Raw genomic sequence first — 15,825 nt, 5'->3', positions numbered from 1 at the left:
TTTCTCAAAGTCCCACTTTCTAAGCTTGCACGTTATGCTAACGTTGCAGCGATGTTTCCCCAGCATCGTTTGTGTGCTGTATCTTGTTCCTGGGGGAAGATAATGCCCCCCCACCTGGCATAGTTATTATTTGCTAAAATGCTTGCTTTGTAGAAAGTGGTGAGGGGTGTGGCACTTGCGCCTTTCAGCATCACAGGCAAAATATTCCAGGTGATCATTGACATAATCTCTTCTGCCTGCTGGAGCCATTTTGTGATCTTTAAAAGTAGCCGCTCCGTCAATGTTGCCTGTGTCTTCCCTGTGACTATCCTGCCTCAGATTCTTATCCAGTCCCCATTAAGAAAAGAAAAAGCAACGAGAAGACACTGCACTACTTACATTTTTAAAGGATTGTCACTGGCAGGCTGTATGCTCCCTCCTCAGCTTAGTACAACAACCATGTGTGTTTGTCTCTCGTATTTTCTTTTAGGTTCAAGATACAATTCTTCCTAGCCAGAAACCAGTAGAGAGATGATGCTTGAAAATAGGTATCTGGGCTACTATTCTAGAATGCAGAAAACAGGATCATAGAAAATTCCCAAGGCACATATTGGTTTATCTAGCTCTGACTCTCCAGGATTTTTCAGACAGCCCTACCAGGAGATGGAAACTGGGACCTTCTGCATGCAAACCAAATGCTCTAATATGGAGTTACAGAACATCCTGATGAATGCAGATCACCTTTCCTTTCTGTTTTGGAGAGAGTTGAGCAGCAGTAATGCTGCGCTTGGGAGCAGGGATAATTGAGGAATTCAATCTTTGTGAATTCTTATACGAACTCACCTTATCTGGGCCTCCAGTACTGAGCAGATTCGCCATGACTCATACCCGCCTTTGCATTTCCTAAATGTTCGGATGAGCTTTTGGCTTCAAAAACATACCAAAATTTATGTTGTGAGAGAATGCATTTAGCAATACATATTGAAACATAGGATTGTATTCAACATAGTAATAAGTAAGTTCCATCTGCTTGCAATGGAACTTCCTCTCCTTGCATGTTCTCTAAATCTGTTCTAGGGAGCATATTTGGGGGTGGGATGGAGTGCTTTTGCACTAGTGGTAAGCCTTGTGTTGATCAAACAGGATAGAAGAATAACTGCCCGCAAATGCAAGTTTTCATGCAGAATTTTAAACATCCCAACTGAATGCTGAACTGAACTGAACAGAACAGAACAGAACACATGCAAAAGTGACACAGACTGGGAGTAGACTGATCTCCCATCCTTTTGGGGGAGAAGAATGTGCTCCTTTTCATCCATATTCTTGTAGATAGGAGAGGAAGATTGATACAGTGTCATGGACTGGAAGTAATGCTAAATCCATAGCTGAGTGTGAGTAAGCAGGCATATTTGTATTCATAGCAAAAATTGTGGCACTTCACTCCTTTCCCCGATCCTCCAGCTACCCAGAGCTAAGCCATGACTTAGTATTGCATGTCAACCTGAACCTTTGGTTTGTCTTGCTTCAGACAAACCATGGTCTGTAGCCAAGGTCTATTCCTGGATTACTACTTGTAGTTTGGGGGGAACAACCCATAAGCCAGTTCTGATTTAACACTAAGCTAAACCATGGCTTACCTTCAGGTAGTGGAGGAGGAGGAATGCACCCAAGAGTTTTGCTCCAAGGACCCACATGCATATTCGTTCAAACTATACCAGGGATGGGGAACAGCCAGATCCTGAGGTCCCCTACCCTTGACAGGCCACTTTGACAAGTGGTTGCGGCTGCTCACCTGCCAATCACATGGCATCACAATGACCAGGTGGCACATTTTTCTTGTGCATAGTGGCTTGAGTTCCTATTGCTGCAAAGGGAAGAGTCCAGCTGATCATAGTGGGACTTGATGTCACCACTGAGAAGTGCTATTGATTGGTGCTATCGGATGTGATTGATGCTGCTTTAAGCAGGGATCGTCTCTACTACACCATGCCAGTGGGGCTTGTGAAAGTTGCCACATACAGATTTGTAAAGAACAACCAGGAGCTTCCAATTGTTCCTTTGTAGCCGTGACTTTACCTGTCCTGTACCTGACATTAGATATGACATCAGTTGTAGGACAGGTGGATAAGGCTTGGGGAACACAAACCCCATGGCCCTTATTTGACCCATGGACTGTAGGTTCTCCACTAAGAACAGGTTGACTGTACCCATGATCAAACTCCCTTGGGTAGTAGCATTGGTGCAAAGCTCACCAGCATCTCTGCTGAAGGCAGACAATATAATAAGTGCTACATACAGAATTATAACCTAGTAATAGCTTGTAAACATTACATGTGCAGTGAGGGGTGGAGGGCGAGAGCTTTGCTCATAGTAGATTCAGTTCAATGAACTGAAAAAGGAAGAATTCTGTTGCCAAAGCCAAAAGCTGGCACTCCAATGCTGGCACACTTATGCCTGTTTCAGTTCATTTCCCCTCTTCCACCCACCTCGGATGCATGCTGAACATCTTGTTATACATTTAAAATGCCTTTGATACCAAAAATATCAGAGAACGGCTCTCAAGTATTACAAAGCCTTTTTCTTTAGCTAAATTGTGAAGTGATTCTTAAATGTTATTAACGAGGTATTTCTGGTAGGAGTGGCTCTGAAAGGCCACAGTGACCTCAGCTTCCAGCTTGCATCCCTTCCATTTTATTTAGTCTGGGGCTTAAAATAAATCACATTGGCAGAATTAAAGCTGGTCTCTTGGAGTTGGCTGCTCTGTGGGTAGAGTTAGAACAACATGTGGTGGATTCATAGGAGCATTTGAGGTGTGTGCGATAGATGTCCTTGAGCAAATTTTGGGAGAAGAGAGCGCTGAGGTTTGCTTGTGCAGCGTCGTGAGGCAGAATGCAATTCCATGGCATCTAAGTGCCATTATGTGGCCTTTCTTTTATTCATTCAGAACCAAAGAATTGTAGAACCGTAGAGCTGCAAGGTACCATGAGGGTCTTCTAGTCCAGGGGTGGCCAATTCCCAAGAGACTGCGATCTACTAGAGTTAAAAACTGGCAGTGATCTTCCCCCTTTCTGGGGGGTTCGGGTCAAAGTTGTTGAGTTTTTTCAGGGGAGCCACAGTTGTTCAGCTTCTTTGGGGGGAGCCAATGATCTACCAGTGATCTACCGCAGGTGTCCACTGATCTACCGGTAGATCACGACCTACCTGTTGGACATGCCTGTTCTAGTCCAACCCCCTGCAATGCAGGAAACTTGCCCAATGTGAGGCTCGAACCCATGACGCTGAGATTAAGAGTTTCATGCTCTTATCGACTGAGTTATCCTCTAATAATAAGTAGAAGACGCATTCAGAGTAGACAAATATGAGTTACATGGTACCTGCTTGACAGCTTACAGTTTGGCACATGTACCATGCAAGGCTAGTGGTTCTCCGTAATCTCGATCTAACCACACCTTTAGGCCTGGCATTGCTCCCTCTGAGGGTGGGTGAGGGTGGGCTGAGCTTAATGCACATGCTTTGAGGATACCAGTGACTGTTCTCCTGTGTGCTACAGTAATTTCCTAATTTCCCCTTTCAAAATTATTTAAATGAAGTCAAGTCACACCAACCCTTGGTATTTTGAAGCAGCGGGGCTATCTGCTGTCACTACCCTGTATCCCACAAGCACCCTCTGAGGTTGCACTGCTCAACTTTTTTTTTTAAAATGATATTTATTAAAAGTTTAAAAATTACAGAAAAAGAAAAACAACAACAATAAAAAAGAAAAAAAACATAGAAAAGCAATACAACAATACAGCAAAAAGAAACAAAAAAAACCTAAAACACACATCCAATATTCCATATCTTTACCTTTCCTTTACTTGTTTCATCGACCTCCTCACACCTCCCTTTTTTTGTATTCTAGTTCAATTCACTGTTTCAGCAAATTCTTTCCATCTTTCTCAATTTTTGTTCTATAATTTATCTTAACGGTCTAACCTTAAATTTTTTCATTTTGGCCCGTTGTCAATCAGCTTTTACTTAATTCTTTGTTACATTTCTACTAAAACCATATAGCTTCATTCCAGCATCCTTCTAACACTCATTAATTTTACAATGTTTCTGTAAGTATACTTTAAATTTTTTCCAATCTTCTTCCACCGACTCTTATCCCTGGTCTCGGATTCTACCAGTCATTTCCGCCAGTTCCATGTAGTCCATCAGCTTCATCTGCCATTCTTCCCTGGTGGGTAGATCTTGTGTCTTCCAATGCACTGCTCAACTTTTTGTTGCGAGTTTCCCCTTCAGTATTATCCTCTCAGCAACCCATGTGAAATAAGATTGGGCGGAGAAACTGCCCGCCTCCCAGTGGGCTTCCTAACTGTGGTGGAAGTGTTGAGCCTCATCTGCAACATCTCAGACTTGATACTCCAGCCCAAGGGCGCAAAGCCTGTGGCCTTCCAGATGCTGTTACTCATTATAAACCAAATTCATACCCTGCCCTTCCTCCGCAAGGAGCGCAGGGCAGCAAACAGATACGCAATTTATAAACGAAAACAGGAAAAATATTCTGAACACAATTACAATTCAAAACCTCTAAAAGCAGTTTCAGTTAGAAGCAATTACAGTCGAAAACATTCTTCCATCCAAAGATCGTGAGATCGCCACAAACGCTGTTCAATAGCCACCAAATGCCCGCGTAAGCAGGAATATTTTCAGATTCCTCCTGAAAGTTAAGAATGATAGAGACTTTTAGGAGAGCATTCCACAACTGGGGGAACCACAGGGTCCTTTTTTTTTTTTTTTAAAGTAAATTCATATATCTTTATTAAAAAGTTAGCTCATGACAGTTCAGACTTCATGGGGATCAGGTCGTCTGTAGCCTCTGGACATATTATAGCCTGTGCGTCTTCAGGTTGCCAACAAATTACTGAAGCAAGGTAATAACTCAACTCTCTTCATGGCAGGAGAGATCACAAATGACCAGTGCACCATGTAAGTACAGCCACAAGAGGGTTTGGTTTAAGACAGATGATTAAGGGAGATGATTGCATGATTCCAGGCAATATCTGCTTCAGGTGTCGATTATCACGGTCAAACTTTGTGAAGAGCAGCGATGTGCACAGGCCCATCAGATTTGCTGCATATGTGTAGTATCCTTCCAGTGATGGATTTTCGGCCGCCCACTTCTCCTGGAGAGCGATGATATTAAAGTTTTGACGGTAGAAGGGAATGTCTGTAGAATGGGAGAGGCATCTGGACCAGCCGGCAACATTCCAGGAGATGATGTTTAGGGCAGTAGTTGGTTCTTGGGTTTTTAGATTCCAGGCACTCATAGCTGTTTTCTGCTGCTGATTCCTCGGGTCCTTTGGGTTTGGCTTGATTGAGCCGCGATGCGGAGGAATGGGTGAGCCATTCGGGGGAAAGGCTAATTTGGGGGTATTAATTTGTCTGTTCAGGCAGTCACCCGCTAAGACCTTATTTCATTCCTCTGCATGAATAGCTTCTAGGATTCCCCGGCAGTCCATGAAGATTGGGCCAATTCCCGGCGCTGGCACCACTAGTTCGATTTGTTGCAATTTGGACTGGGCTGTTGGTGGGGGTGTAGGAGAGCCCGTTTCTTCTGGTGCCAGATATCGACAAGTTGTCCATTCCTCGTTAGTTAAAGGCTTTGATTTACAATTGATGTAATTAAATTCCATGGGAGGAGGCGGGGCTAGAGGTGGAAGGAAGTTCCTTATGGTCGATAGTCTTTCAATTAGTGCATCCTGGGAAAGTAGAATCTGCTCGAGGTAGGTTGTTAGGAGTTGTTCTTCCTTTGACGAGAAATCCTTTTCTAGCTTATTTGGCGAGGGCGGGGTTTTGTACAACCTGCCAGATTGTTTAAGGTTGCCAGCCTCTGGGTAGAGCAACTTACCGTTTCCAGCGCTGTTGGATTCTGCAGTGCTGGTTTTGGTTTTTGGTCTGACTGGCCTATGTGCTCCTAGAAGTGGTAAAGGGTAAAGGGGAACCACAGGGTCATTGCCAACTGGGACTCCTGCTCCGATCAGCACCAGCCTGGCATGGCCAGTGGTCGGGGATGATGGGAGCTGTAGTCCAACAACATTTGGAGCACTGCGCTAGTATCACCTTGGTTTGCTTAGATTTCTGAGTGTCCCTTTGTAGCCCACTACTATGGTATAGACCCAGTTATTTGATTTGCTAGCTCTATAGGAGCATGCTCTTGTGGTGGGTATCGGTCCCAGTGCTTTTTTTCTATATAAAAAAAATGTTTAGGGTGTTTAAGGGTACTCTCATTTTGACTCAAGAAAATCACCATTTTATAGTTCAAACTGTGAAAAATAAATACAGTGGTACCTCGGGTTAAGAACTTAATTCGTTCTGGAGGTCTGTTCTTAACCTGAAGCTGTTCTTAACCTAAGGTACCACTTTAGCTAATGGGGCCTCCCACTGCCACCGCACCACCGCCATGCAATTTCTGTTCTCATCCTGCGGCAAAGTTCTTAACCCGAGTTACTATTTCTGGGTTAGCAGAGTCTGTAACCTGAAGCGTCTATAAACTGAAGTGTCTGTAACCCGAGGTACCACTGTACAGTAAATGTACAAAAGTACAAAGATTTACAAAATGTTTAGGGGTATGTGTACCCCTGTGCACCCCCAGAAAAAAACCACTGATTAGTCCTAAGAATTAGTCCTACCAGTTCCTACCAATACTTTCTCAGAACTGGTAAAAAGGCTGAGCTGAACTTTGGCGACAGTGCAGCTAGAAGCAGACCAAAAGATGAATCCACTCTTCCCTGCAGCCACATAGCTCATCTCTTCCTCCCTCACCTCAACATAGGTGTGGGGAGTCAGAGGTTGATGGACTTCACTGTGCTCCTTTATTGGCTAAGCCCTTTTTGCTCACGCTCCTTTAATGTTCTGTATGTCCCAAAGTCAGGACCGTCTTTTTTATTCTTGCAAGATGTAATACTGTCCTTGAGCAGTATAAATAACATTAGCATGCTGGTCTTGTTGCTTGTGTTTGGCATGTTGTTCAAGCAGAGCTGCCATTGTAGTCCTCTGAAAAGGCACACTCGAGTTGTTTGCTTGTTTGGCTTTTTGCTTTGTTGGTTCCAGGGCTTCTCGCTACTCTTGTTCAGAAAACTGGTACCATTTGCTAATTTCCATTTCCCCATGTAGGACAGCTGCTCAGGTAAGCCTGATGTAAAAGCCATAAATCTCTCCCACTGCACTGTCTGTCCCTTCTGTGGAACCAGCGGGGCAGAATTGTCTGCTTGCATGCACCAATTAGGAATCTGTTTTGCGTAACCTCATTGTTCTTCCTGTCTTTCCCTGTCAGATGCAGATGCTAGTTCCTTGCGTGTATGAACATTGTATTTCCCTGTCTGGGTGAAAATAAACAAAACTGCAGCAAGATGTCTGGCAGCAGCTTGAACACAGAGGTAGCGAACCTCAGGCCTGGAGGATGACAGAGGCCCTCTAGCCCCCTCTGCCTGGTCCTGAAGACCCTCCTAAGGTCACACCCTTCAGTGTCCCTGCTTCACACCTTTGAGTGTTTTGGCCTGCCTTGAATGCATCCTTCAGCTCTGATGATACCACTTCCTGCCCTGGATGGAGAACACAGAGGTTTATGTAAAATACACATTCATTTTTCTGTTCACTTTTGCCTCTGGCCCCATCTGCTCTTGCCATGTGGCCCCTAGAAGGAAATGTAGCCTGGAAAAAAGTTCCACAAGTTATATACGTCATGCAAAGATCATGGCCCCGCTGAAATTAGTATGGAACCACATTTTTAGGTACTGTGATGTTGGGAGCTTACAAAGGGCACTGGGTTTTGCAAAGGGTGACCCCACTGTGACAGAGCAGAAACGGCATGGGTTCCACATTGCTTCTGCCATCAAGAGCCAGTGTGGTATAGTGGTTAAAAGTGCTGGCCCAGGACCTGGGAGACCAGATTTCAAATCCCCACTCCGCCATGAAGCTCACTGGGTGACCTTGGGCCACTCACTGCCTCTCAGCCTCCCCAACCATAGCTGTCAATTTTCAGATTTGAAAATAAGGGATCAGCAGCCTCGAAAATAAGGGATAAGCAGCCACACCTGTCCCGGGGACAGTCTACGGGATATCTAACAATCTGGGATAGCAGGAAGCAGCGGAAAACGGCGCTGGAATAAGGGAATTTCCCACAAAAAAGGGGAAGGTTGACAGCTATGTCCCCAACCTCAGAGTTGCTGTGGGGATTAAAGGAGGAGAGGTAGAATCATGCACACCAGTTTGAGCTCTTTGGAGGAAAGGTGGGATATAAATAAACAAGAGCTGGTTCAGCCTGTTATATTGGATACTGGACTGGGTTCAACCATAACAATGGGGAGGGACTGTATATCAGTGGGAAAGCACATGCTTTTCATGAATAAGTTTCCAGATTCAATCCTTGGTATTGGCAGGATCAAGCAGCAATATTCTCTCTAGACCAGGGAGATGTTGTGGGAAAGACTCCTGCCTGAGAACTACTAAAAGAGTAGACAATTCTGAGTAAGATGTACAAATTGCACTGGGTTAAAGCTGACTGAAAGTCCAGAGGTAGCATTATTATCAATTTACGATGGGGTGGAGGTTCACAGGCTATGAAGGACTTGCTCACAAATTTATTGACAGCTGCACGAATTATTATAGCTAGGAAGTGGAAGGGGCAAGCAGAATATAAAATGGAAGAATGGTATACAGAGGTGTGGGACGTAGCTATTAATGATAAATTAACATGCGGCATTAAGGTAACACGGAATATGCAGGAGAAATGATTTTGAGGAGATATGGAGGGTGTTTGTAGAATTTGTACTGTTAAAACGGAAAGGGGTCAAACCATCGCAAGAGATGTTGAAATATTGGGAGGTTGGATAGTTACAATGGAATGGTCTCAGTGGTGGGGTGCACATTTTTATTCTTATTCATTTATATTTGTCAAAATAAAATTTAAAATTTAAAAAAAAGATGGGACAATTTGCAGTACCCAACTTGGATATTGTGGGTATTATAAGCCCTTCTCAGTACACAGGGCATGTCTTTTGGCATATATTTCCTCCATAATTTGCAATCAACACTTGACGTTAAAATGGCAGGTACCATTAAGCGGAAATTAACTGACAGCTGGCACTGGGAGATTTTAAGTAAAGATTAATGCAACTGAATTAATGGGATAACTTTGCATTTTATTTTTCTGAAGCAGTGAATCTAGACATGTTGGTATTCTAAACTCAGTTCTTTTTAGCTGTATCAATTTCTTAGTCATACCTGGGGAATTTTTTTAATAATGATAATCAAAACAGTTTTAAATATAATTTGCATAAGGCTTTCTAAAACAAGGTTTGTTCAAAACTTTTACTCAAATGTTGAAATTCCATCAAATGAACTTACATGTAAAGGAAGCTTCTACGTGTTTACTTAAGTTAGACCAAATGAATTTAACAGAATTTACTCTTTGATTCAACGTGCACAGGACTGCAAGCATCCTAGGCTTAAACATCCTAGTAATTGCAATGGGATTTACAAGGTGTACATTCTGTCAGAATTACTCCCCAGCAAGTGTAAAATACGGATGCAGTTTTATTTTTCATGGATACGATTATTTGCTCAATGCACAGGGTGAGGTGAAAGCCTCAAATCTGAAGTAAATCGACCATGCTAAGGACTGGGATATTCATTTCAACCAGTGCTTAATATCCTATTGATTCAAGGTCGGTTTTTCCTACTAATATTTCTCTTTATGTTAGAATCAGCAGTTAAGAAAGAGAAACCTTTCTGTTGCCATACCATCACAATATGTAGGGTTTTATCTGTCTGCACAATGGGACTTCCTCTTATTCCTGTGAGCACCACCCTCATCTGCTCTGGTGAGTTGGGAGGAAGCCCCAGAACAGGGTTTTTTTTTGGGGGGGGGAGGGGGCAACATAAAAAGAGGGCAAATGCCCTGAATAAGCTCCTACCAATTGCACAAACCTGTGTCTACGGTGCTGCAGCAACAGCTTGTGCATTTCTGATGAGCACAGAAACATGGGTACCCTGCACAAATACATGAGGCACATAGCGGTTTTGGCCATCAAGGGTGTGTTTGGAGAGATGGGAGGTGAGTTAGCATGTGTTATGATGCCTGTGGCTTGAGAAATGAATGAAGAATGTTGGCTCTTCCCATCACACAGCAGTTTAGTGACAGAAGTGGAGAAGCCCAGACCAGGCAGCATGTTTCATTGTCTCCTGAAGAGGCTTTCAACCCAAGAGCTCTTGCTCCATTTCTGTCTCCCTTCAGCCCTTTCCGACTCAGAATTCTCCCCAGATCACACAACCCTTGAATTTCTTCCAAGGCCCCACCCTCACTGGCCTTTCTTCACATTCTCCTTGAGAGTATTACCCTGCTAGAATATGTCCTTGACCTCTGATAATGTCGTTTGTCTGGATGGAGGAGAGAGCGGTGTGTGCGAATGTGTACAGAAGCTACCCTACTGCAGAAGTGCTAAATTTCTGGTTCATTGTTCGGACCACTTTCATCTCTGGCCCCAGCCACCCCTGGCATATGGCCCTCATAAGGTTTCCTCATAAGGGAATGTGGTGTTAGGGTGAAAAAGCTTCCCACTCTTTGTTTTGTACCATTTAATTTGTTTTAGTGTTTTAATATTATAAACCACCATGGGTGTGCCTTGCAACACGGTGATTTACAAACAGAATAAGTAAATAACGCTGTAACCTGACATAAGGTTAGACCACTTGGGGAGGGGAAAAAAGGCAAAGCAAACAACTGACTAAGCAGCGAAATTGGGCCTGTGTGTGGGGATGAACATTTCCTCTGTTGAATTATGTTTAAAGGCTGCATTACTATGAGCATAGATTAGATGCTTAGGCATTCAACCCGTTGCATCCTCATTATACCCCTGCTTAATGGGAAATTAAATTGATTCAGTTTCCCAATGAACAGTTATGAAACGGCATTTAAACTCTTATTAAGAATGTGTCAATGTGTGTCCCCTTAATGTAGATTATTATATGCAAGTAATTGTACTACAGTCACTGGAATCATAGGTATCTAAAATCACCTCTGTGCTCCAAGCACAAACTGGCTCAAATACCATTACTTCATCTGAGGAACTGTAGTTTTGTAAGGCTTAATAGGGATCCCTAGACTATTTTCAATTTCTTCTGTAGGCAAAATGCAAAAAAGATAGCTACACTGACTAAGATGGAATTGTTTTAAGATGATTTTTTTTAAAATTTCCTGCATTAAAATGCCTGAGCGACTCATTTCACAGAATGAACCTAAGCCTATTTATTAAAATGTGATGGTAGTTGAGTTTAAAAGAACTTCAAATGATATTAAGTCTCTCCGCCCCCCCCTCACCGGAACTGCTGGACATATATGGACATACATACCAAATGTTAATAAATGGTCACCACTTTGAGTTTTTAGTATCCAACTTTATTGGTAGGGTAGCCATGTAAAAAATGTCGAGAGCTTTTTTTAAAAAAAAAAACAACAAAACAAAATTAGTATTACTTAGGTGAAGCATAATCCTGATCTTCTACAGTAGAGATCCCAGTTACAACTAGGCATTGAGAAACAAGAGCACTCTGCACTTTTCAGTGAAAAGTGGCAGTGCCTCTTCAATAGCATATGCGCTTAGAATGTATTGGCAATACTCTCTCTCACACCTTTTACTCGCAACTTCCGTGAGCCCCACACTACAGGATATGTGGCATTTTGATGCTGTCTACTTTGTTCCTTCCTTCATGGCCTTCCTGAAAATGTAGCAGGCTGGCACAATCTGCTTCGTAGAAGGCATTCTTCCCTCTCTCTCAGCATGCCAAGAGGAGGTAGGGCTCCTTCTCTGTAGCCGTCGTGGAAACAGAAGCTGCTAGCCCCTTAACAGGCTAGTAATATTTGGGGCCTTAGTTGCAAGGCTGAAATAACCAGCCCAATCTTTGGATGCAGGCCTCTAGTTCCCTAATACACATTTTTTAAAAAATGGGTTGCTTGTCTGAAACGACCACATACTTTGTTTAGGAATCAATGTGCCCTTCACCTGGGGTGGTGGTGCACAGCGCTTTCAAATACAGTGGTACCTCAGGTTAAGTACTTAATTCGTTCTGGAGGTCTGTACTTAACCTGAAACTGTTCTTAACCTGAAACACCACTTTAGCTAATGGGGCCTCCTGCTGCCGCCGCGCCGCCGGAGCACGATTTCTGTTCTCATCCTGAAGCACTATTTCTGGGTTAGAGTCTGTAACCTGAAGCGTATGTAACCTGAGGTACCACTGTATAGGAATGAGGACACTCAGCCTCACCTAGGTCAGTTGGCACTGTTTGCCATCATGGGGACTGGGACTCTTGTCAATCCCTTTCCCCACTCACGTCCACACAGCGACTGCAGGCAGGTATTTGCAGTCGCAGCTGAGCACTAATACAATTTACATTCCCCATAAAGGAAATTGTAACGGGAGAAATTCCAGCCTGCACAGTGCGCCTCTGTCAGGCCAACTGCATTGGTTTGTGAGGCTAATAATCTTTTTTCTGTGCAGTCATAGCTGCCCACCTGAAGAATGAGAGAGGAAGGGGCAACTAGGAAGGGAGACGAGAGCGTTTCACTCTTCCAATATCTAGACATTAGCATCATAATCAAAGTTGATTGTCGGTACATCTCAGGGCTTATGAGCAAAAGTACTTTTCACTCTGCACAACATTAACTTATGGAACTCGCTACCACAAGAAATAGTACTGGCCCCCAGCTTGAAGGCTTTGAAGACAAATTCATGGAGTCTGATTTCTCCACAAGCAATGGTCAGGGACAACATAAGCTTTGAAGAAGAGGAGGAGGAGTTTGGATTTGATATCCCGCTTTATCACTACCCGAAGGAGTCTCAAAGCGGCTAACATTCTCCTTCCTCCCCCACAACAAACACTCTGTGAGATGAGTGGGGCTGAGAGACTTCAGAGAAGTGTGACTAGCCCAAGGTCAACCAGCAGCTGCACGTGGAAGAGCGGGGAAGCAAACCCAGTTCCCCAGATTACAAGACTACTGCTCTTAACCACTACACCACACTGGCTCTCTGAGTGCCAGATGCTGGGGTTAAGCAAGATTTGGCTGTCACACTCATACCCCCACCTTCTGTGCTGCCCAGAAACAACAGACAGGCTAACACTAAAGACACAAATCCTGAGTTCAGGGGTGAGGAACCTTTTTGACTCCATGATTGTCCTCAAGGGCCAATTTTGACAGGGAGCAGGCTGTGTGCCACCACTGCAGGATTAACCCCGGAGGTTCTCCACCCCTGACTTAGACACAGAATCATAGAGTTGGAAGGGATCTGCCAAAGGCCATCTAGTACAACCCCCTGCAATGCAGGAATCTCATGCATCCATGACAGAAGGGCCATCCAACCTCTGCTCAAAAACCTCCAATGAAGGAGAGTCCACAATGTCCTGAGGGAGACTGTTCCAATGTCAAACAACTCTTACTGTCATAAAAGTTCTTCCTGATGTTTAGTCCTTGATCTCCTCTACAAGGTTAGTGGTTGGGAGGAGATGAGTTTCATAGAACTATCAAGTGCAAGGAGTTCTTTGAAAGCCAAAGGTTTGCTTTGCTTCTCTTACTAACCCATGTTTTCCTGCATGAGCTACAAAATGGAGACCATTGCTCTGTGCACTCAGGTCTATCCCTCCTCCAGCTGTAGCCCAGCTGTGGGGAGCTTTGGCCCTCCAGATGTTGTTCAACTACAACTCCCATCATCCCTGGCCATTGGTCATACTTGCTAGGGCTGAAGGGAGTTGTAGTTCAACATCATCTGGAGGGCCAGAGGTTCCCCATTCTTATAACCTGCGAAGGAAAGAACCACCAAGCTTGGGCTTTGATCTTGCAAGAGCAGCTGCCGCAACCACATTAAAAATGTTCTATTTTAGTATTTGAAGACTATTTTTGTTTGCCAATAAAGACATGGTTTCATTGAGACAAGGGAGGAAAAGAGCCCATCGCTCACCGTGCATTTCACTGATTTTAACAACAACATGTTATATATCAACAAAGAATGTTCTCTACTCATTTATATCAGTTTCACTGTGCACAATGATTCACAGTCTTTAAATTGCTCATCTTCAAAACCACCAAGCAGTGCAGATTATTTGTATTGCCCATTTGGAGAGAGGAAAAACAGCAGCTGACAAAGGCCACCAACCAACTTCAGGGCTGAGCAGAGATTTTGAACCAACCTTCTCTGTGGCCTAAGCCTAGATCTGAACCACACTTACACAGTTCAGTGGGGCTTTACTCCCTAGCAACTGTGCACGGGACTGCAGTCCGAATTGCATAACAAAGCGGCAGAATATGGAGCAAAGGACAGAACAGTGGAATGCCAGTGAACTCTACAGTTTTGTCATCCTAGGCAAAACTCATCCTTCCCTCTTCTACGCAAACATACCTTCAAACTGAAATTCTGGCTACATTAAAAAAAGATTTGTTACAGCTTCCACCATCCTGACTTTCCCCCTCAAAGGAGTTGGTTTTTTTTTTTTTTAAGGATGAGTGTCTACCCAATGAGAGCAAAGAAGCATGTCTGAGGGATTGTCAAATGATGAGATTCCACTAGTTGCCTTCTGTTTTTATTTTCTTTTTCTCTGGCTGGCATTCCTCAGCCTCGCTAGGAGCTGGTGATTCTGGAGCTTTGGGAGCACTGGCGTGGTGGGCCCCCAAAGCGTTTGGAGCATTGTGCAGCGCCAGCGGTGGCGGCGATGATGATGATGGGAGCAGTACAGAGGTGCTTGGGGAGGAATGCGGAGGCTGCCCTTGGGATGTGGAGGGCACTGGAGGAGGTGGCGCCCTGGTGGCAAACAACCGTGCCAGGTTCTCCAAGGCAGCTGTCTGCCTGTCCATGGCATCTGCGATCCGCCTGGTCGACGTCTCCATAAGAGTGATGAGTTTGTCCATGTTTTTGGTGGCCTGGCCCACGTGACTTGCGAGGATGGTCAGCTCCTCCTTGCGGGCATTGCTCTCCCTGGCCTCCATAAGCTCAGATGTCTCCCTGTGCCTCGAGTGCAAATTGGACAGGGCGCACACTAGCCTGTCGCCCACTTGCGATATGGCATCCACGAGGTCCGAGGCAGCATCGGGTTGCTTCCTCTGTTTCCTGCTCCAGTGGTTGCTCGCTCTGTCAGTGTCAGCCAGGGGCCCCCTGGGGAAGGAGCTGGATGGGCCTGCAATGGAAGACAGTAGGAGTTAACAAAATGGTGGCATTCTGCAAGTGGCCAGCAGCACACCAGATGCCAAAAGAAGTTAAAACAGCAGCAGCAGCCTACACTTAAAAGCAGAGAGGAACCTGTGGCCTTGCAGCTGCTGTTGGGCCTACAAAACCCATCATCACTGACCATGCTGGCTGTGGCTGATGGGAGCTATAGTCCCAGGAACATCTGGATGGCTCTAGGTTCTCTTAATTTCAGCCAGTGTTCACTAGGGCTTAGCTCTGGAGCATGCCCAACAATGCTAAGGAGACAACCTCCGACATTTGTGTGGACCACCCCCCCTCACTAAGTAGCTATAGCCAAACCTCATACATTTGGGATTACAACAGGGATGGGGAACCTGTCATTATTACAGGTCATTATAACATTATTACATTATTACAACTCCCATTATCCATGACTATTGGGTTATGGTGGCTGGGACTTATTGGCATTGTAGAATTTGCCATCTGGAGGACCACAGGTTCCCAATCCCTAGATTACAGGGACAGGCTTCTAGTATATAAGTGGAGTCCTCCCAGCACATCTCAGAGGTGGTTTTTTAAAAAAAAGAAATCAAGCTCAGCCCAAACCACCATCTTAACCCACCTAGGTGA

General features: G+C 44.4%; 1 protein-coding gene and 1 long non-coding RNA gene across 9 annotated transcripts in view; both read right to left on the bottom strand.

Annotated features, from left to right (window-relative positions):
• Positions 1 to 15,825, bottom strand: part of LOC308478990 (uncharacterized protein) — a 377,493-nt gene that overhangs the window by 357,418 nt on the left and 4,250 nt on the right. For 6 of the 8 annotated variants that reach the window (XM_081009264.1, XM_081009266.1, XM_081009267.1 and 3 more), the window contains one exon: positions 11,398 to 15,184. In XM_081009264.1, coding sequence (XP_080865390.1) covers positions 14,577 to 15,184 — 608 coding nt within the window. In that variant the 3' untranslated portion in view covers positions 11,398 to 14,576. Of the gene's footprint in view, positions 1 to 11,397; positions 15,185 to 15,825 lie in introns of those variants that run through there. The other 2 variants (XR_013987410.1, XR_013987411.1) reach the window with 1 other exon arrangement.
• LOC308479015 overlaps positions 11,398 to 15,825 on the bottom strand; it is a 70,846-nt gene continuing 66,418 nt past the window's right edge. The window contains exon 2 of the long non-coding RNA XR_013987429.1: positions 11,398 to 12,134. This is a non-coding gene — a long non-coding RNA (uncharacterized lncRNA). The remainder of the gene's footprint in view (positions 12,135 to 15,825) is intronic.

Source organism: Podarcis pityusensis (genome assembly GCF_964106645.2).
Source record: "Podarcis pityusensis genome assembly, chromosome: 6".
NCBI lineage: Eukaryota > Metazoa > Chordata > Lepidosauria > Squamata > Lacertidae > Podarcis > Podarcis pityusensis.
The sequence above is the reverse complement of the archived record's forward strand: the minus strand, read 5'-3'. Positions and strand labels throughout refer to the sequence as shown.